This window comes from Schistocerca serialis, chromosome 5 (assembly GCF_023864345.2).
Source record: "Schistocerca serialis cubense isolate TAMUIC-IGC-003099 chromosome 5, iqSchSeri2.2, whole genome shotgun sequence".
Classification (NCBI taxonomy): domain Eukaryota; kingdom Metazoa; phylum Arthropoda; class Insecta; order Orthoptera; family Acrididae; genus Schistocerca; species Schistocerca serialis.
Genome location: NC_064642.1, coordinates 515,000,591 through 515,016,788, shown reverse-complemented (window position 1 = coordinate 515,016,788; position 16,198 = coordinate 515,000,591). Strand labels below are relative to the sequence as shown.

General features: G+C 41.7%; 1 protein-coding gene across 1 annotated transcript in view; it reads right to left on the bottom strand.

Annotated features, from left to right (window-relative positions):
- Positions 1-1,858: 1,858 nt before the first annotated feature.
- LOC126482047 (juvenile hormone acid O-methyltransferase-like) overlaps positions 1,859-16,198 on the bottom strand; it is a 79,434-nt gene continuing 65,094 nt past the window's right edge. Inside the window, exons 5-6 of the mRNA XM_050106021.1 lie at positions 2,368-2,500; positions 1,859-2,150 (exon numbers count right to left, since the gene is read on the bottom strand). Coding sequence (XP_049961978.1) covers positions 1,956-2,150; positions 2,368-2,500 — 328 coding nt within the window. The 3' untranslated portion in view covers positions 1,859-1,955. The remainder of the gene's footprint in view (positions 2,151-2,367; positions 2,501-16,198) is intronic.

Sequence of the window (16,198 nt, the reverse complement as noted above, 5' to 3'; positions counted from 1 at the left end):
GAGCAGCTCCTCACATGGCACACGTCTCTGTAGTCAGCGCTAAACGACACTTGAGGTAGTGTACAGCGTGCCACCACTGGACAATTGACGACTGGAAACCAGTGATCTTGGGCGATGAATCACGCGGCATCGTGTGGCAATCCGATAGAAGGGTTTGGGTTTGTAGATTGCCTGGAGAACATTACCTATCATCATGTATAGAGGTAACAGTGAAGTATGGAGGATGTGGAGCTCCGTTTTGGGGTTTTCTTCGTGGTCAGGGGGTAGTCCTCTAATTGCATTCACGAAAACCCTCAATACAGAGGGATATAAACACATTTTGCTGCATTGCGTACTGCGTACAGTAGACGAAATGTATGGAGATTGTATCTGTATGACAATCCCCTCTCTCATAAAGCAGTATCCGTGAGACAATTGTTTGTGGACAATAACAATCCTGAAATGGACTGGCCTGCCCATATTCCAGACTTGAATCCAATGGGATATCTTTAGGATGAATTAAAATGTCGAATTCGCTCCAGATCTCAGTGTCCGACATCATTACCTTCTCTGGTTCCAGATCTTCAGGAAGAATGGGTTGTCATTCCTCCAAGTACATTCAAACACCTCCTTGAGAAAGTCCCCTACCAGAATTCAAGCTGCTATAAAGGCTAAGGGTGCTCACACCCCTTATTAATGTACACTAATAGCTGTCCGGATACTTTTGATCAGATAGTGTATTCTTATATAGAGGGTATTTGTCAAGGAGTTAAGTGATGCAACAGCAACTTTACTCTGGATGGAGAGATACATAAACGTAATACAAAGGCGTAAAGTTAGGAGTTTTTATGCAAATTGAAACTACCTCTTTAATTTTTTTTTATTAAACACTGACCTACAGAATTTTCCCTGACAAAGACAACTCAGACTTGATCTATTCCTTATTAACAATAATATACAAGTCCAACGCAATCTCAATGCTATACATTGGCAAGATGATTTCCAATAATTAACACAAAAGAATGGCCCTGAGTTGCAAAAACCCTAACAATAATACAAATCCAAAACGTATGAAATTAAAGAAATATGAAACTACCTCCAACTCTCTTCATTGCATAAATTCATTTCAATCACGAATCCCAACAGTGCAAACCCCATTTCTCTTCATTAGCCACTTACCTCACAGAAAATCTTCATAACACGAACTATAGCAACTACAGAAAGTAGCAACTACAGCCAGTTAAATAAAAAGATTCTAACCACTATAGACTCTAATTACTAGGAGGCACATAGCTAACGAAAGAAAAATTTTGTTGAAGAGCAAAGAATATATTCGGAAAATTTTGCCCTATTCGTCTCAAAAATTATATAGTTGTCAATAATTCCACGGCACAAACATTATGAACCAAACATCCATCTTCATATGCTTCCTTGAGTATTTCATTATAAATACATCATTTCACCTCACTTTAAAATGCATGTCCTACCAACACAGAGTCTCCACTAACAATATCATGCCCGTACACTTCCCTATCCACTCGCCACCTGCTAGTCCATCCAGCCACAGAACCTCTTGCCGAGGGAGCATACTGCTGTCAACGATATTAACTCAATCTACAGAGCTCCAACAAACAAACAGGCTACTTACAAAATATTCTGCAGTTCTTCCCGTATTTTATTTATACGCAGATGGATATCAGTTTTCATGTATCTCACGAACTTACTTTCACATAGCCAACATAATAAAATAGCACTGCTGAATGATTTGTAATTTAATATAGTACATTCACAGACTTATCCACATTTCCATTACGCATGTCGTTAATTGATGTATTCCAGTATACGTTTAATGATTGTTTATTTTGTTTAAACTTATTTGTTGGTAGTACTTTGTAACCCATTTACTACTTCAAAGAAATTTAATTTAGAAACCAGAATCATGTGAACGTTTAAGGAACTCCTCAACTATACTCTTCTCATAATCTGATTCTCCCAAGTCTTCCGTGAACTGCATTGGACTTACTTATAAGATCTTGTTCATCCATAGAACTGTAGCTGTTGTCCCCACTGCGGCACGTTTTTACACAGAAACCAGCTTCATGAAGGTACTTCGTCAGCTCACCCACTGGATCTTTTGCACGTAGGTAGGGGGATTCGAACTGACGATAATCCTACAACAGACCAAACGTACCCTTCTTATAGCTGAACTGACACACAGAGTTACGCTTTATTTCAAGTTGGGATTGTCAGACACATTGTTAGCTGTGGGCGAATACGTTTGAAAGCAATTAAAGTTTGATGGAGTTCCATGGCCCGACATTTCATTAAACATGTGTATTAAAAATGACCATGACTCCTCCACTAAGGGGTAAATAAATTACGGCTTACCGTCATATAAGTACTCCAACGAGAGGACGTGGCCAGGTTTTCAAACATCTTATATAACGGACTGCCGATCAAAATGATCACAAGTGTTTCACCTCCAGGAGATAGAAGTTTGCTGATGTTCTGAAGAGCGATTCTGCAATGAAGTGCTTCACATCAGAATGACTCTATTTTTTAATAACAAACTGAAGATGAATATGGTTAACAGAATGCTTAATTGAATCAATCCATAACCGTTTAGGTTACATAATTCAGTATTTGTAGATGTGGGAGACTTTTATACACTAGGAGAAATATGTAACTAAGTTCCTCAAAGCTCTACCCAAGATATATTTAGTGATCTGACTAAAAATTCAAAAAATTGTATGACATAACTCTTTACTGACATGTAAAAATAGTTATTAACTGTTCTTGCTTACATCGTCTCCCTGACATTAAAATAAAAGATAATTGTTTCTTCCCCTCAGTAAGTACAATATTAATTGTATTTCGGTACTAGCTGAAAAACCGTATGTGTGTTCTTAAGCAAGAAAGACATTTCCAGGCAATGCAAAATCCAGTAAACCACAGATACAACCCGCCTGGCTAGCCGCGCGGTCTAACGTGCTGCTTCCCGAGATGGAAGGCATGCCAGTCCCCAGCACGAATCCATCCAGCGGATTTGTGCCGAGGTCCGGTCTGCCGGCCAGCTTGTGGCTGGTTTTTAGGCGGTTTTCCATCTGCCTCGGCGAATGCAGGCTGGTTCCGCTTATTCCGCCTCAGTTACACTATGTCGGCGATTGCTGCGCAAACACTGTCTCCATGTATGCGTACACCATAATTACTCTATCGTGCCAACCCAAACATTGGTGTTACATTCTTCTGGTATGACAGGTTCCTGGGGGGAAGATTGGGGGTCCACTGGGGGCGGAACCACACAATAACCCTGGGTTCAGTGTGGGGCGGCGGTGGGGTGGGTGGACTGCTGTGGCCTGTTGTGGGGTTAATGGACCACTGCGGGCTACGGCAGGACGAAGCCTCTCTGTCGTTTGTAGGACCCCAGTTCAATGCATAATACACAATACACAAACCACAAATACAATATTTAGCCCATAGTTGTCGAAAACAGTATTTACCACGATAATAAGAACCAAATTATGTAAATTACACTAACGAGCTCTCTTTACCAATGATCTGCCTAGGCATAATTAGTAATGTGATGTGGTTCTAAGCAGATGACCTCACAGTTCATTGAAGAGGCCTTTCAGATAATTCCTTGGTGCCACTAATAAGGCACGTACCCAGCTTGAACGGCCAAAACCGTATACAAATTCTTTTCAGATACAGAGACATTGACATTTCCTCACAGATTAAGACTAGATGCCGGACCTAGACTGGAAGTCAGAATCTTTGCCTTTTGTGTACAAGTGCACTACTGACTGAGTTACCCAAGCATGACTCACGATGCTCTCACAGCTTTACTTCCGCCAGTACCTCATCTCCGACGTTCCAAACTTCACAGATACTCTCCTGCTGGACTAGCTCTCCTGGGATAATGGATGTTGCGGAGACATAGCTTAGCCACAGCCTGGAGGAGATTCCAGAATGAAATATTTGCCTTGCAGCTGAGTGTGCGCTAATACACTCCTGGAAATGGAAAAAAGAACACATTGACACCGGTGTGTCAGACCCACCATACTTGCTCCGGACACTGCGAGAGGGCTGTACAAGCAATGATCACACGCACGGCACAGCGGACACACCAGGAACCGCGGTGTTGGCCGTCGAATGGCGCTAGCTGCGTAGCATTTGTGCACCGCCGCCGTCAGTGTCAGCCAGTTTGCCGTGGCATACGGAGCTCCATCGCAGTCTTTAACACTGGTAGCATGCCGCGACAGCGTGGACGTGAACCGTATGTGCAGTTGACGGACTTTGAGCGAGGGCGTATAGTGGGCATGCGGGAGGCCGGGTGGACGTACCGCCGAATTGCTCAACACGTGGGGCGTGAGGTCTCCACAGTACATCGATGTTGTCACCAGTGGTCGGCGGAAGGTGCACGTGCCCGTCGATCTGGGACCGGACCGCAGCGACGCACGGATGCACGCCAAGACCGTAGGATCCTACGCAGTGCCGTAGGGGACCGCACCGCCACTTCCCAGCAAATTAGGGACACTGTTGCTCCTGGGGTATCGGCGAGGACCATTCGCAACCGTCTCCATGAAGCTGGGCTGCGGTCCCGCACACCGTTAGGCCGTCTTCCGCTCACGCCCCAACATCGTGCAGCCCGCCTCCAGTGGTGTCGCGACAGGCGTGAATGGAGGGACGAATGGAGACGTGTCGTCTTCAGCGATGAGAGTCGCTTCTGCCTTGGTGCCAATGATGGTCGTATGCGTGTTTGGCGCCGTGCAGGTGAGCGCCACAATCAGGACTGCATACGACCGAGGCACACAGGGCCAACACCCGGCATCATGGTGTGGGGAGCGATCTCCTACACTGGCCGTACACCACTGGTGATCGTCGAGGGGACACTGAATAGTGCACGGTACATCCAAACCGTCATCGAACCCATCGTTCTACCATTCCTAGACCGGCAAGGGATCGTGCTGTTCCAACAGGACAATGCACGTCCGCATGTATCCCGTGCCACCCAACGTGCTCTAGAAGGTGTAAGTCAACTACCCTGGCCAGCATGATCTCCGGATCTGTCCCCCATTGAGCATGTTTGGGACTGGATGAAGCGTCGTCTCACGCGGTCTGCACGTCCAGCACGAACGCTGGTCCAACTGAGGCGCCAGGTGGAAATGGCATGGCAAGCCGTTCCACAGGACTACATCCAGCATCTCTACGATCGTCTCCATGGGAGAATAGCAGCCTGCATTGCTGCGAAAGGTGGATATACACTGTACTAGTGCCGACATTGTGCATGCTCTGTTGCCTGTGTCTATGTGCCTGTGGTTCTGTCAGTGTGATCATGTGATGTATCTGACCCCAGGAATGTGTCAATAAAGTTTCCCCTTCCTGGGACAATGAATTCACGGTGTTCTTATTTCAATTTCCAGGAGTGTATGAAACTGCCTGGCAGATTAAAACTGCGTTCCGCAACGAGACTCGAATTCTTAACATTTACCTTTCGCGGGTGAGTGTTTTATTGAATTTACCTGTTGATAAATGAAAAAAGAACAAAATTAAAAATAAATATAAACAATAGCTGGGTTCCGAACACGGGTCGCAAAACTGACAGGCCACAACGCTAGCCGCCATGTCACTTCATTTTAATATCTTATTAAAGGAAAGGACGGATACAGTCAGCTTCAGGCTCGAGGGAGACGAGGTAGGCTGGGGTCGGTTCCCGGGGCCTGGCCATGATGCCTCCCCTTGCTCCCCGCCCCCCCCCCCCCTCCCCACCCTCCCTGTCACTGTGCTGGTCCCTCATATGGTACTGGCCTCTTTATTTATTTTTTCGAATAAAACTTGATAGACATAATTCCACAATTCCGGTACTCAAAAGAAAACAATTTCTTTCTCTAGAAAGGACGCACTGAGAAAACGTTCCAGAACAAGGAAAAAGAAAGACCTATCCAAACTTATCCAATACCTTGACGACGATAGTTAGGTGCTAAATACATAAGAATAAAGCACGCTAACGTGGAAGCCCATTTCCAATGCGAGTTTACTATGTGCTCGCAAAAAACACGGGGCAGGGATCGTTGTCGGGAAGACTAACATCAAACAATACTAATTTCAAGTTTCTCAATGGTGTGGCCATTTCAATAGGGGAGAGGGATGATTGTACTCCCCAATGGCAGAGCAAAGGTCTGGTACTATGCTGTGTAACCGATAAAATGTAGGTTCCCAGAAGACTTATTACAATATAAAATTCACGTATGTGGCGCAGTTTAGAGTTGATCTGGCCAACATCTACACGGGGAGTCAGACTGTGATGTAAATATTATAACTTCACAATATTTACGTTGGTAAAAGCACAATGTTCGAACAAAAAGCTATATCTAGTGGCAAAAGGATAATCGTACACCACAAAAAAAGAAGGAAAACCATGGTGAACAGTGTGGAAAAGTTCGGAATAGGAAATTGTGCTTATGTTTCGGAAATAAAGTGGTAGTGCGACCTCCAGACCAGATGAGAGGAAGCGCAGGTCACAGCAAACTATCCCACTGAAGATGCCTTAGAGCAACAAAAAGGGCGAAACGTGTCTGGGAAAAATAAAGTAAGTTGCAGCAAGAAAAGGCGGTTTTATTTACAAAACAAGTAGAAATGTGTCATACATTTAATATTTTCTGTAATTATTTCACTCTGTATTTACTAGACTAAAATTTGCCTTACAATACAAACAGATACACGTTTGACAAATTGCCTGTTGGCTTCTGTCTCGGGTTCATCAGCCGACATTCGTCTACATCTACATCTACATACATACTCCGCAATCCACAATACGGTGCGTGGCGGAGGGTACCTCGTACCACAACTAGCATCTTCTCTCCCTGTTCCACTCCCAAACAGAACGAGGGAAAAATGACTGCCTATATGCCTCTGTAAGAGCCATAATCTCTCTTATCTTATCTTTATGGTCTTTCCGCGAAATGTAAGTTGGCGGCTGTAAAATTGTACTGCAGTCAGCCTCAAATGCTGGTTCTCTAAATTTTCTCAGTAGCGATTCACGAAAAGAACGCCTCCTTTCCTCTAGAGACTCCTACCAAAGTTCCTGAAGCATTTCCGTAGCGCTCGCATGATGATCAAGCCTACCAGTAACAAATCTAGCAGCCCGCCTCTGAATTGCTTCTGTGTCCTCCCTCAATCCGACCTGATAGGGATCCCAAACGCTCGAGCGGTACTCAAGAATAGATCGTATTAGTGTTTTATAAGCGGTCTCCTTTACGGATGAACCACATCTTCCCAAAATTCTACCAATGAACCGAAGACGACTAACCGCCTTTCCCGCAACTGCCATTACATGCTTGTCCCACTTCATATCGCTCTACAATGTTACGCCCAAATATTTAATCGACGTGACTGTGTCAAGCGCTACACTGCTAATGGAGCATTCAAACATTATGGGAATGGGACTCTTTTTCCTATTCATCTGCATTAATTTACATTTATCTATATTTATACTTAGCTGCCATTCTTTACACCAATCACAAATTCTGTCCAAGTCATCTTGTATCCTCCTACAGTCACTAAACGACGACACCTTCCCGTACACCACAGCATCATCAGCAAACAGCCGCACATCCAAAAGATCATTTATGTAGATAGAAAACAACAGCGGGCTTCCACACTTCCCTGGGACACTCCAGATGATACCCTCACCTCCAATGAACACTCACCATCGAGGACAATGTACTGAGTTCTATTACTTAAGAAGTCTTCGAGCCACTCACATATTTGGGAACCAATCCCATATGCTCGTACCTTAGTTAGGAGTCTGCAGTGGGGCACCGAGTCAAACGCTTTCTGGAAGTCAAGGAATATGGCATCCGTCTGATACCCTTCATCCATGGTTCGCAACATATTATGTGAAAAAAGGGCGAGTTGCGTTTCGCAGGAGCGATGCTTTCTAAAGCCGCGCTGATGCATGGACAGCAACTTCTCTGTCTCAAGGAAATTCATTATATTCGAACTGAGAATATGTTCTAGAATCCTGCAACAAACCGATGTTAAGGATATTGGTCTGTAATTTTGAGGATCCGTCCTTCTACCCTTCTTGTATACAGGCGTCACCTGCACTTTTTTCCAGTCGCTCGGGACTTACGTTCGGCAAGAGATTCACGATAAATGCAAGCTAAATAAGGAGCCAATGTAGTAGAGTACTCTCTGTGAAACTTAATTGGAATCCCATCAGGACCTGGCGATTTATTTATTTTCAACCCATTCAGCTGCTTCACAACCCCAGGGATGTCTTTCACTATGTCCTCCATACGGGAATCTGTACGAGACTCAAACGGAGGTATGTTTGTACGATCATCCTGCGTGAAAGATATCTCAAATGCTAAATGATGATTTTTCTGACGTTCCAACAGCACGAGTGGCTGGCATTGTCGATGTTTCACTCTCCGTTGCTGGTGGGGTGAAACTCTGACAATGCCAGCCACTCGTGGTGGTGAAATGTCAGAAACATTTTCAGACGAACGTCGGCCGAAGAACCTGAGACAGAAGCCAGCAGGAAGTTTGTCAACAAGTGGCCACGAAAGCCTGGACAATTTTGTCGATACACTTTTCTAAGAGCAGCTGTCAATATAGAAAGATCAGTGCTCATTCAGTTCAGCTAGTATCTACTCTTTTTTTTTCACGAAGAATTCAGCATTTCAATAACAGATTATTGTAAAAATTTTCAACAAAATAAAATTTATCAACTATATGTAGTATCTATTTTTAAACAGAAATATGTAAATTCGATAAATTATTTGTTGAAGGCAACACAGACAGCTAGAGGTTTCTAGGTGCATCTGTAACCCCTTTATAGCTCTTTACCTGAGGCAGATCAGCCAATATATTCTCTTGCAAATCCACTCTGACCTGATGGGGCACGAGTAACAATACAGTTAATGTCAAGAGAGTAACACACATTTAAAATCACTCAAATGCGAAACATAGAGGCACAGTGTAGTTTTTATTTTTGAGTTTATTAATCCGATCTGGGATATTTCATAGTATGCACCAATGTTCTGACACTGTCACCAGTAATGCCATCTGCTAGTGGCATAAGAAAAGGTTTGCATAAATACTTTGATATCCGTAGATAATATTATCTGTGCAATCAGCTATTTCAAAAGTTGAATTACACTAAGAAGTAGATTATGTACTAACAAGAAATAAAATATTTAAAACATTTACTGTACTTGTACAAGTGTTGCATTAGTTAGGCATAGTCTTTCTTTAACAATAGCAAACTTAGAGAGTGGAAATTTGTAGCAGTTGGATCGTTGTGGCAATGGCATTCTGTGTGCTAATGAGAGCATTCTGTGATGTTTGATGAAATACGTATGGAGGAATATTTATAACATGGCTATATAAGTGATATATTAATTTCTAACACACAACTTCTCACTAACTGTTTGTGTTCACATTCTAAAACTAAAAGACTCAAATACAGTGTAAAATATTTTCGCAACCCATCATTACAAATTAATTTTGCACTCAAGTATTAAGTTTCGTTATGAGTGTATGGTTTCAGTCATTGCAGTAAGTTATTCAGATTATAACTGCACTTAATTAACTGAACAGTAGTTATTTTGATTAGCCCATGAACAGGATTTTAATACATGAAACATAATGGTGTGAAGGATTATTGTATTTATTACATTGTTAGATTATCATGTGATCGAGTGAGGCAATGTAATATCAACCTTCCTTTTGTCTTAGTTGTTTTGCCTCATTCTGGTTACTGTCAGTACATGTGATACACACTCACTTGTTCTTGACCCAGTATATAGGGGATCCAGTTTCATTCTTCTTCCAGAAGATATTGCCGCTTTGGAGGCATGTATCAGTGCCCAGAATCCAAATGAGGGGGATGAATATTGCTACACATGATTGCTTCTGGATTGCGATAGAAATTACCCGAAACATGCGTAATGTACAGACATATACAAAATATGTAATGTCTGTGGCATTATAGTGTCAACGGCATGTCATTCCCTGTGAAACTCAGGGACATACCAAAATTCGAGAGGCAGGTTTCTAATTATTCAATTCACATTTACCACTTGGACATAGACAAAAGCAAACAAGTTGATGATGAAGAGAACACTGCACAGAAAGAACTATAGCATAAAGTAGTTGAAACCCTATACTTTTCTAAACGAGCACGTCAGCTTCCCAAACGTGCAGACTTATTACTATTCTCCAAAGCCGAGAAGCATCAGTATGTCTCGATCAAAAACATGTCCTGTATACTTTATGCCCAGCTGTCTAAACATAAGCGTAAATGCCAGTTTTGTCACAGATGTCTCAGCTCTTTTAGTAAGACCAAGTATCTAGGAAGGCATCTAATTGATTGCACGAGCCAAGAATTGATATGCGTGGAAATTGCCTACCGAGGATACAAAGTTCTAAAGCTTAAGAATGAGCACAACAAGAAGAGCTGTCCCTTCATCGCATATGCTGAATTTGAATCCTTAGTATAGCTCCTCTGACGTGTTCTGAAAATGATCCCATTTACACACAAACTATCTTGACAGAGCAGCACGTATTGTATGCAGCAGTTTATCAAGTTACTTGATTGTATAACTCTACTAGCAATCAATTTGAATTATACATCATGGATAATACAGAGAGATGGTTGCTTCTGAGCTCAAAAAAATTTCACTCAGTGTTGTGGGGATTTATTGCGATAACATTCCCATGACCAAACATCAGGGGAGAATTATGTCTTATATGGGCAGGTAATTGACTGTTGTATTTGTGAACTGTCATTGGATTGAAAAGGAGAAACTCCATGTAGAGACCACTGTCATCAAATGGGTAGGTTCCTTGATGTAGCTCACAACATATGTGACTTGAAATACCAACTACCATGACACACAATTTGTGTGAGTATGATGCTCAGTTTCTTATTGAGCAGTTGGGTAATTTTTGCATGAAGATTGATAAGGTCAGTGTCATACCCAACAACGAAGAAAACTATGAGGTTGTGCTGAAAAGTAATAGCTCTTATGTTTTTATAGAAATTCTTAAAGCTTTTTACTTAAAAGGAACTTAATAACATTCTAGAACTTTATTTCTCATGCCTACACATTTATTTCTCAATGTAGTCAACCTGGCAATTAACATTCCTCTTAATGAGATAATAATTTGTGGATTCCGTCTCTAAAGAATGTTTGACTTTGTTGATAGATCCACAACCTCACCTCTACTTGCACCACTTTATCACTATCAAGTGAAATCTTAGAAGATGCTCTTTAAGTTCTGGAAATAGATGACAATTGGGTGGGTCAATTCAGGACTTTATGGAGGATGATGGATGACAATGAACCCAAAGCGTCAGATAGTTGCAGATGCCACAGCATAGTCACGCTGAAGGAAAGGGTCCTCCATGTGTGGATGAGTTCTTTGAGTTCATGCTTTAAGTTTTTTGAGGGTCTCGAAGTCCATTGAAAAGCTTATGGTAATACCTTTAACCATGAGTTTCAAATGTACCATATTGTGAACATCCCAGAACATTGCGAGTATGACTTGGCCTTATGATGGCATGGTCTTTAAGTTTCTTGGTGTTAGTGATTCTCTGTGGCGGAACTCCATTGATATTCTCTTGTTTTGGTGTTCTGCTTGTTGAATTCAGCTTTCTTCACTTGTCACAATGTTGTTAGAGAACCCATTACTCTCACGCTCAAAACGCAAAAGAAACTGTTGACAAATGTCCAGTCTCCCCTGTTTCACGTCAGAAATGAGCATTCGATGCACCCACCGTGCACACAGTATACTGTTTCTTACGTACCAACATAGCTAGGTTAGATGCCACCATGTTACACGCTATAATTCAGAGCCCTCTAGTGACAGAGTTTTAAAACTTGCGCCAGCGTAGCGTGAAAGTCGACTGAGTAATATGCATGAAATATAACAACCGAAATTGAAAATAGAATGAAACATTTTGTCCAGCACGCCCTCCTACTTTCATTTATCAAGTAAATCAAGCCGAGAACAGAGCACCACTACTCGGATTCATCACATTTCATGCAACTGCTTCTTGAAGATGCAAAGTTTTGTCTTGTGACTAAGAACGGATCTATCCCTACAAATAACTGGATTCGAAGGAGAGACTCAACGAAACAACGTTATCTCACATAACTACGTTCACCAGGAAATTCACAAGCATTACCTTAACGGATGCTGAGTATGGCCACATGGGATGGAGTTCAACATTCCTGATTTAGGAGAATATGCTAAATTGTAAGTGGACACTGACATACGCCTACTTGCAAACATTTTTCAGAAATTTCAGAATGTGTGCATGGACACATACACTCTGGATCCTGCCCTCTATTACACTGTGCAAGGACTTTCGTGGCATGCAATGGTAAAAAAGACACTGTTGGCATCAGACTTTTAATCGACATATACAAGCTGCTTTCTTTCCAAACACAGCAATGTGTACACTGGTATGCCTGGGCAAATAACCTGCATATGAGCGAGGAGAAGTACAGGCTGTCTAAAAATATGAGTTACATTCTTTACTTGGCTGTAAGCAAACTCAAAAGGCACGCTATGCTGCAGTCTCTGCCATATGGAAGCTTCCAACAGCTGTCCAACAAGGAAGTCGTCAGAATGGGGAAGAAGATCCAACATGTGGCTGAGGCTTTGGCATATTTTAACCATCTGCACATTGCACAATGCTAGGGAATAAGCACATATACATTCTGCACTACAAAAATCTCTAGTAATAACTCTGTTAGAATCATCATCAGTACTTCAAGCTTCCCTGTCTGAAGGAATGCGTTGAAGCAAATAGTGAAAAGAGGGCTCTGTCGACGTGATTTTGAAAATGGTCTTTATAAATTAATGAATAATTCTGTTTTCGGCAAAACCATGGAAAATGTTGTAAACCACCACAAAATTCATTTAGTTTACCATAGGGAGGGGCGCTATGGTGCAAGAGATTACATCACCAAGCCATAATCTTCAATGACGGACATTCACTGTCTCGCGTCCGTCGGCCGTCGTAATTTAATGTATATATTATTATTGTTATTATTATTTTTTTTATTGTTGCCGACTTACGTAGTGGGCCTTAATAAAAATGATATTTAAGTTCAACAATGTAATAAACTTTTCATATTACTTTCCTCGGCTAGTCAGTTCACTTTAAAGCAAGAAATCTTTAGTTATTAATTAAAATTGCGGCCCACACACGCGCGAGAGTATTTTTCTTACCTCCGTTGACCATTGTATTGTAGTCGGAGTCCTGGCTCTGGCTCTCAGCTATGGTACTGAAAATAAGAATCTTAAAGCTAAGTATTTCTGCAACTTCGTGCGGCTGTGGAGAAAAATTGATATTATGCTAATAGCGGGCGAGTTTTCAGCTTCCGTTAAATTTTCATAAGTTAATATCGCCACGTAATGGCGTCGTTGGCTGCATCGGCCGCTGCGATTGTTGAGCTGTAAATTACTTGAATGCAGGTTAATTCAAGGAAGGCGGACATGAAATCGGGATCACCTCTTACAAATTAAAAGTGCACAATAATATTAAATCAGTATATTATATGCTTAACTCATACAAATATGCTTACATTCGTCAGCACACGCAAGATGTCCCTCTAGACACATTCAAGACAAAAGAGGAAGTGAAGACGACTAAAAAATTAACAAAAGAGTGTATCTTGTCACCTCTTTAGATCATTTTGTCATAAATTATTTCTTTGCATTTGAAACTTGGACAGAGAAATTATTATTTTACGGCTACATGAAAAAAAACTCTTACAAATTATGAATGTCTTCTTTATAAATAATTTAAAGTCTTTTCGTAATATGGCACTGGGGACGCTATATTGCCCCCCGAAATGTTTATGTCATAAAAAATGTTCGTGTTTTTTGACATAAATATTTCCTCTTTCATGTCCACAGTGTCCACACGCAGATTTTTCTTTCACAGTTTACATATGTCACATCGTATATTTAAAGCGTTAAATTACTGAGGTGTGTTGTCCACAAAGTGTAATACAGATGAGGTTCAAGGTATACAACCACGAGTTAGTCCGGAATATTTGAAGTCCCAGGGGTGTCAAGTGTTCGCTTCCCATTTGGCGCGGCCATAGGGAAACCTGGGGAAAACCTCGGCGGAGCTACAGACTAACTGCTTTGGTCACTTTCACTTAATTGTTTTTGGAATGTCATTGGAGTACAGGATGTGCATACAAATATTTTGTTGCACTATGCAAAAAATGAGGTCATTATAACACTTGATTGCGGTGTCGTTGATGATCTACGCCGCGACGTTTGGTCTCGCGACGGCGTCGGTTGGTGTGTTCGGTGCTCGGCGGTCGCGACGGCTGCGGAGAGGTCAACGCCCGCCCGACGCCGGCGTGTATCTCGCCGTCGCGGAACGTCAGAATCAGCTGATCGGCTGCACCGTTGGCGATGCGCTTCTGCCTCGCCCGGGCGTGGCGGAGTGGGATGATATTCGCCCCCCGCTCTTGTTGGCAGGAGTCAGCTCTGCTACGCATCTCCGACGTAGTACATGAAACATACACACAACCAACGTAATATTTGTTTCCCGCTGCGGATGGTTACGCTAGTGGGAAAGAAGCATTTATTAGTGCGGCAGTTGTTGTTAAGCTTTCGCCAGTTTCCGAGTGTCAAGCCAGCACTGTCTTGCAGAATACATGACATGGACCTTCTCCCGTGAATGCAGTTTTGATGCAATACTGTTTCCATCATACGTCAGTTTTTGTCTTGACAAAATTATTTATGTTTTCGCCGCACTCGCAGGCACTGGTGAGTGTCCCAATACGAGTTTAGCACAAACATTCGCCGTTTCTGCGGTCGCTGTTTTGCAACAGTCCACGCATCGCATTCCAATCTCGCATTATTGTGCTCACTGAAACTACAGTCTGTCCCAAAAATATTGACTGTGGGTTCACTTCACGTTAACAGTTCACATTTATAGGCAAATTCACAGTATTTCGTGCGTAATATTGGCGTTTGGCGTCCTTACCGCTGTTGAACGTTCAATACTAGCACTTCACTGTCCGTATCACAGTTTCACCTTCACAGTTTTTCACACTGTTTAAAGTAACTGTTTCGATTAGTTCACAAACACTAATGTATTTCATTCAGTCTGAACTAGATTTTGGCTCGTGCTGGATTTTACCAGTCTCTCGCACTAATTGTCTCTTTTCATTTTCCATTTAGAGTCGTACTTGCCTTCAGATTTTTTGACTATACGATTGTATTTCCGTCTCATCTGAGGTAAGTCCCCATGTCATGTCTGCCCACTCATTGCGTACTTGCCCTCCAGAGCCAGGCTCGACTTTACAAAACTTTGCCTCTCGCATTATTGTACACATTTTATAATCTAGGCCTAGCGTGCAAGTTCCTAGATTAGTGTTAGTTTTGTGACTTTTGTTTGCACTACAAATTCGTGCAAATCTCTGCCTTAGCAGATGGCAATATATTTTAACAGTGCTTAGCGGTAGTCGCGTTTATTGATTTGCTTTGTACCTTGTCCACAACACATGAGGTACCTTGGGTGACGTACACTCTGCACTGATATTGTTAAGTAAATTATGATTGAAAATATTTCAAGATCGGTATAGACATAAATACATGGAACAACATATACACTATAATATTGAATTTCATAAGTTGCATTACTACTACAGTTCAAAAATATTCATGACACACTAGTGAAAAATTCTTTCATCATTACATGCTGGTGAATTTTTTTTAATATTTTTTAAAGCATTTTTCAACATGAAATTTTTAACATATTCTTAAACCTACGTTCATTTTTTTTCTTCAAAATGCAATTGTTTAAAAATACTATTATTCCTTAACATCTACAAAATTGAATCGCACTAATCTTGTGTGCCTCATTGTCTTTAAATGTTACACTAAAATCTTAACATTTACACACAGAAAAAAATACACTATAAACTTAACCTACTACACACAAATGTAAACGTTGCTCTACTGAGCGAACTTCTTTAAGTCTTTATAAGTATTTTTCTTGTTTCCTTCGTAACTGCCTCCTTCTTTGACCACGGGATGGTGTAGTTTGCGTGACAGAAAGTATCGTGAGGTACCACTTCGATGTTATAGGTGTAGCCCTCGATAACACCGGGTTTTTCCGAAAACACATTCTCATAATCTGTAAGTAGGTGAGTCAATTCGTTTTGTTGTG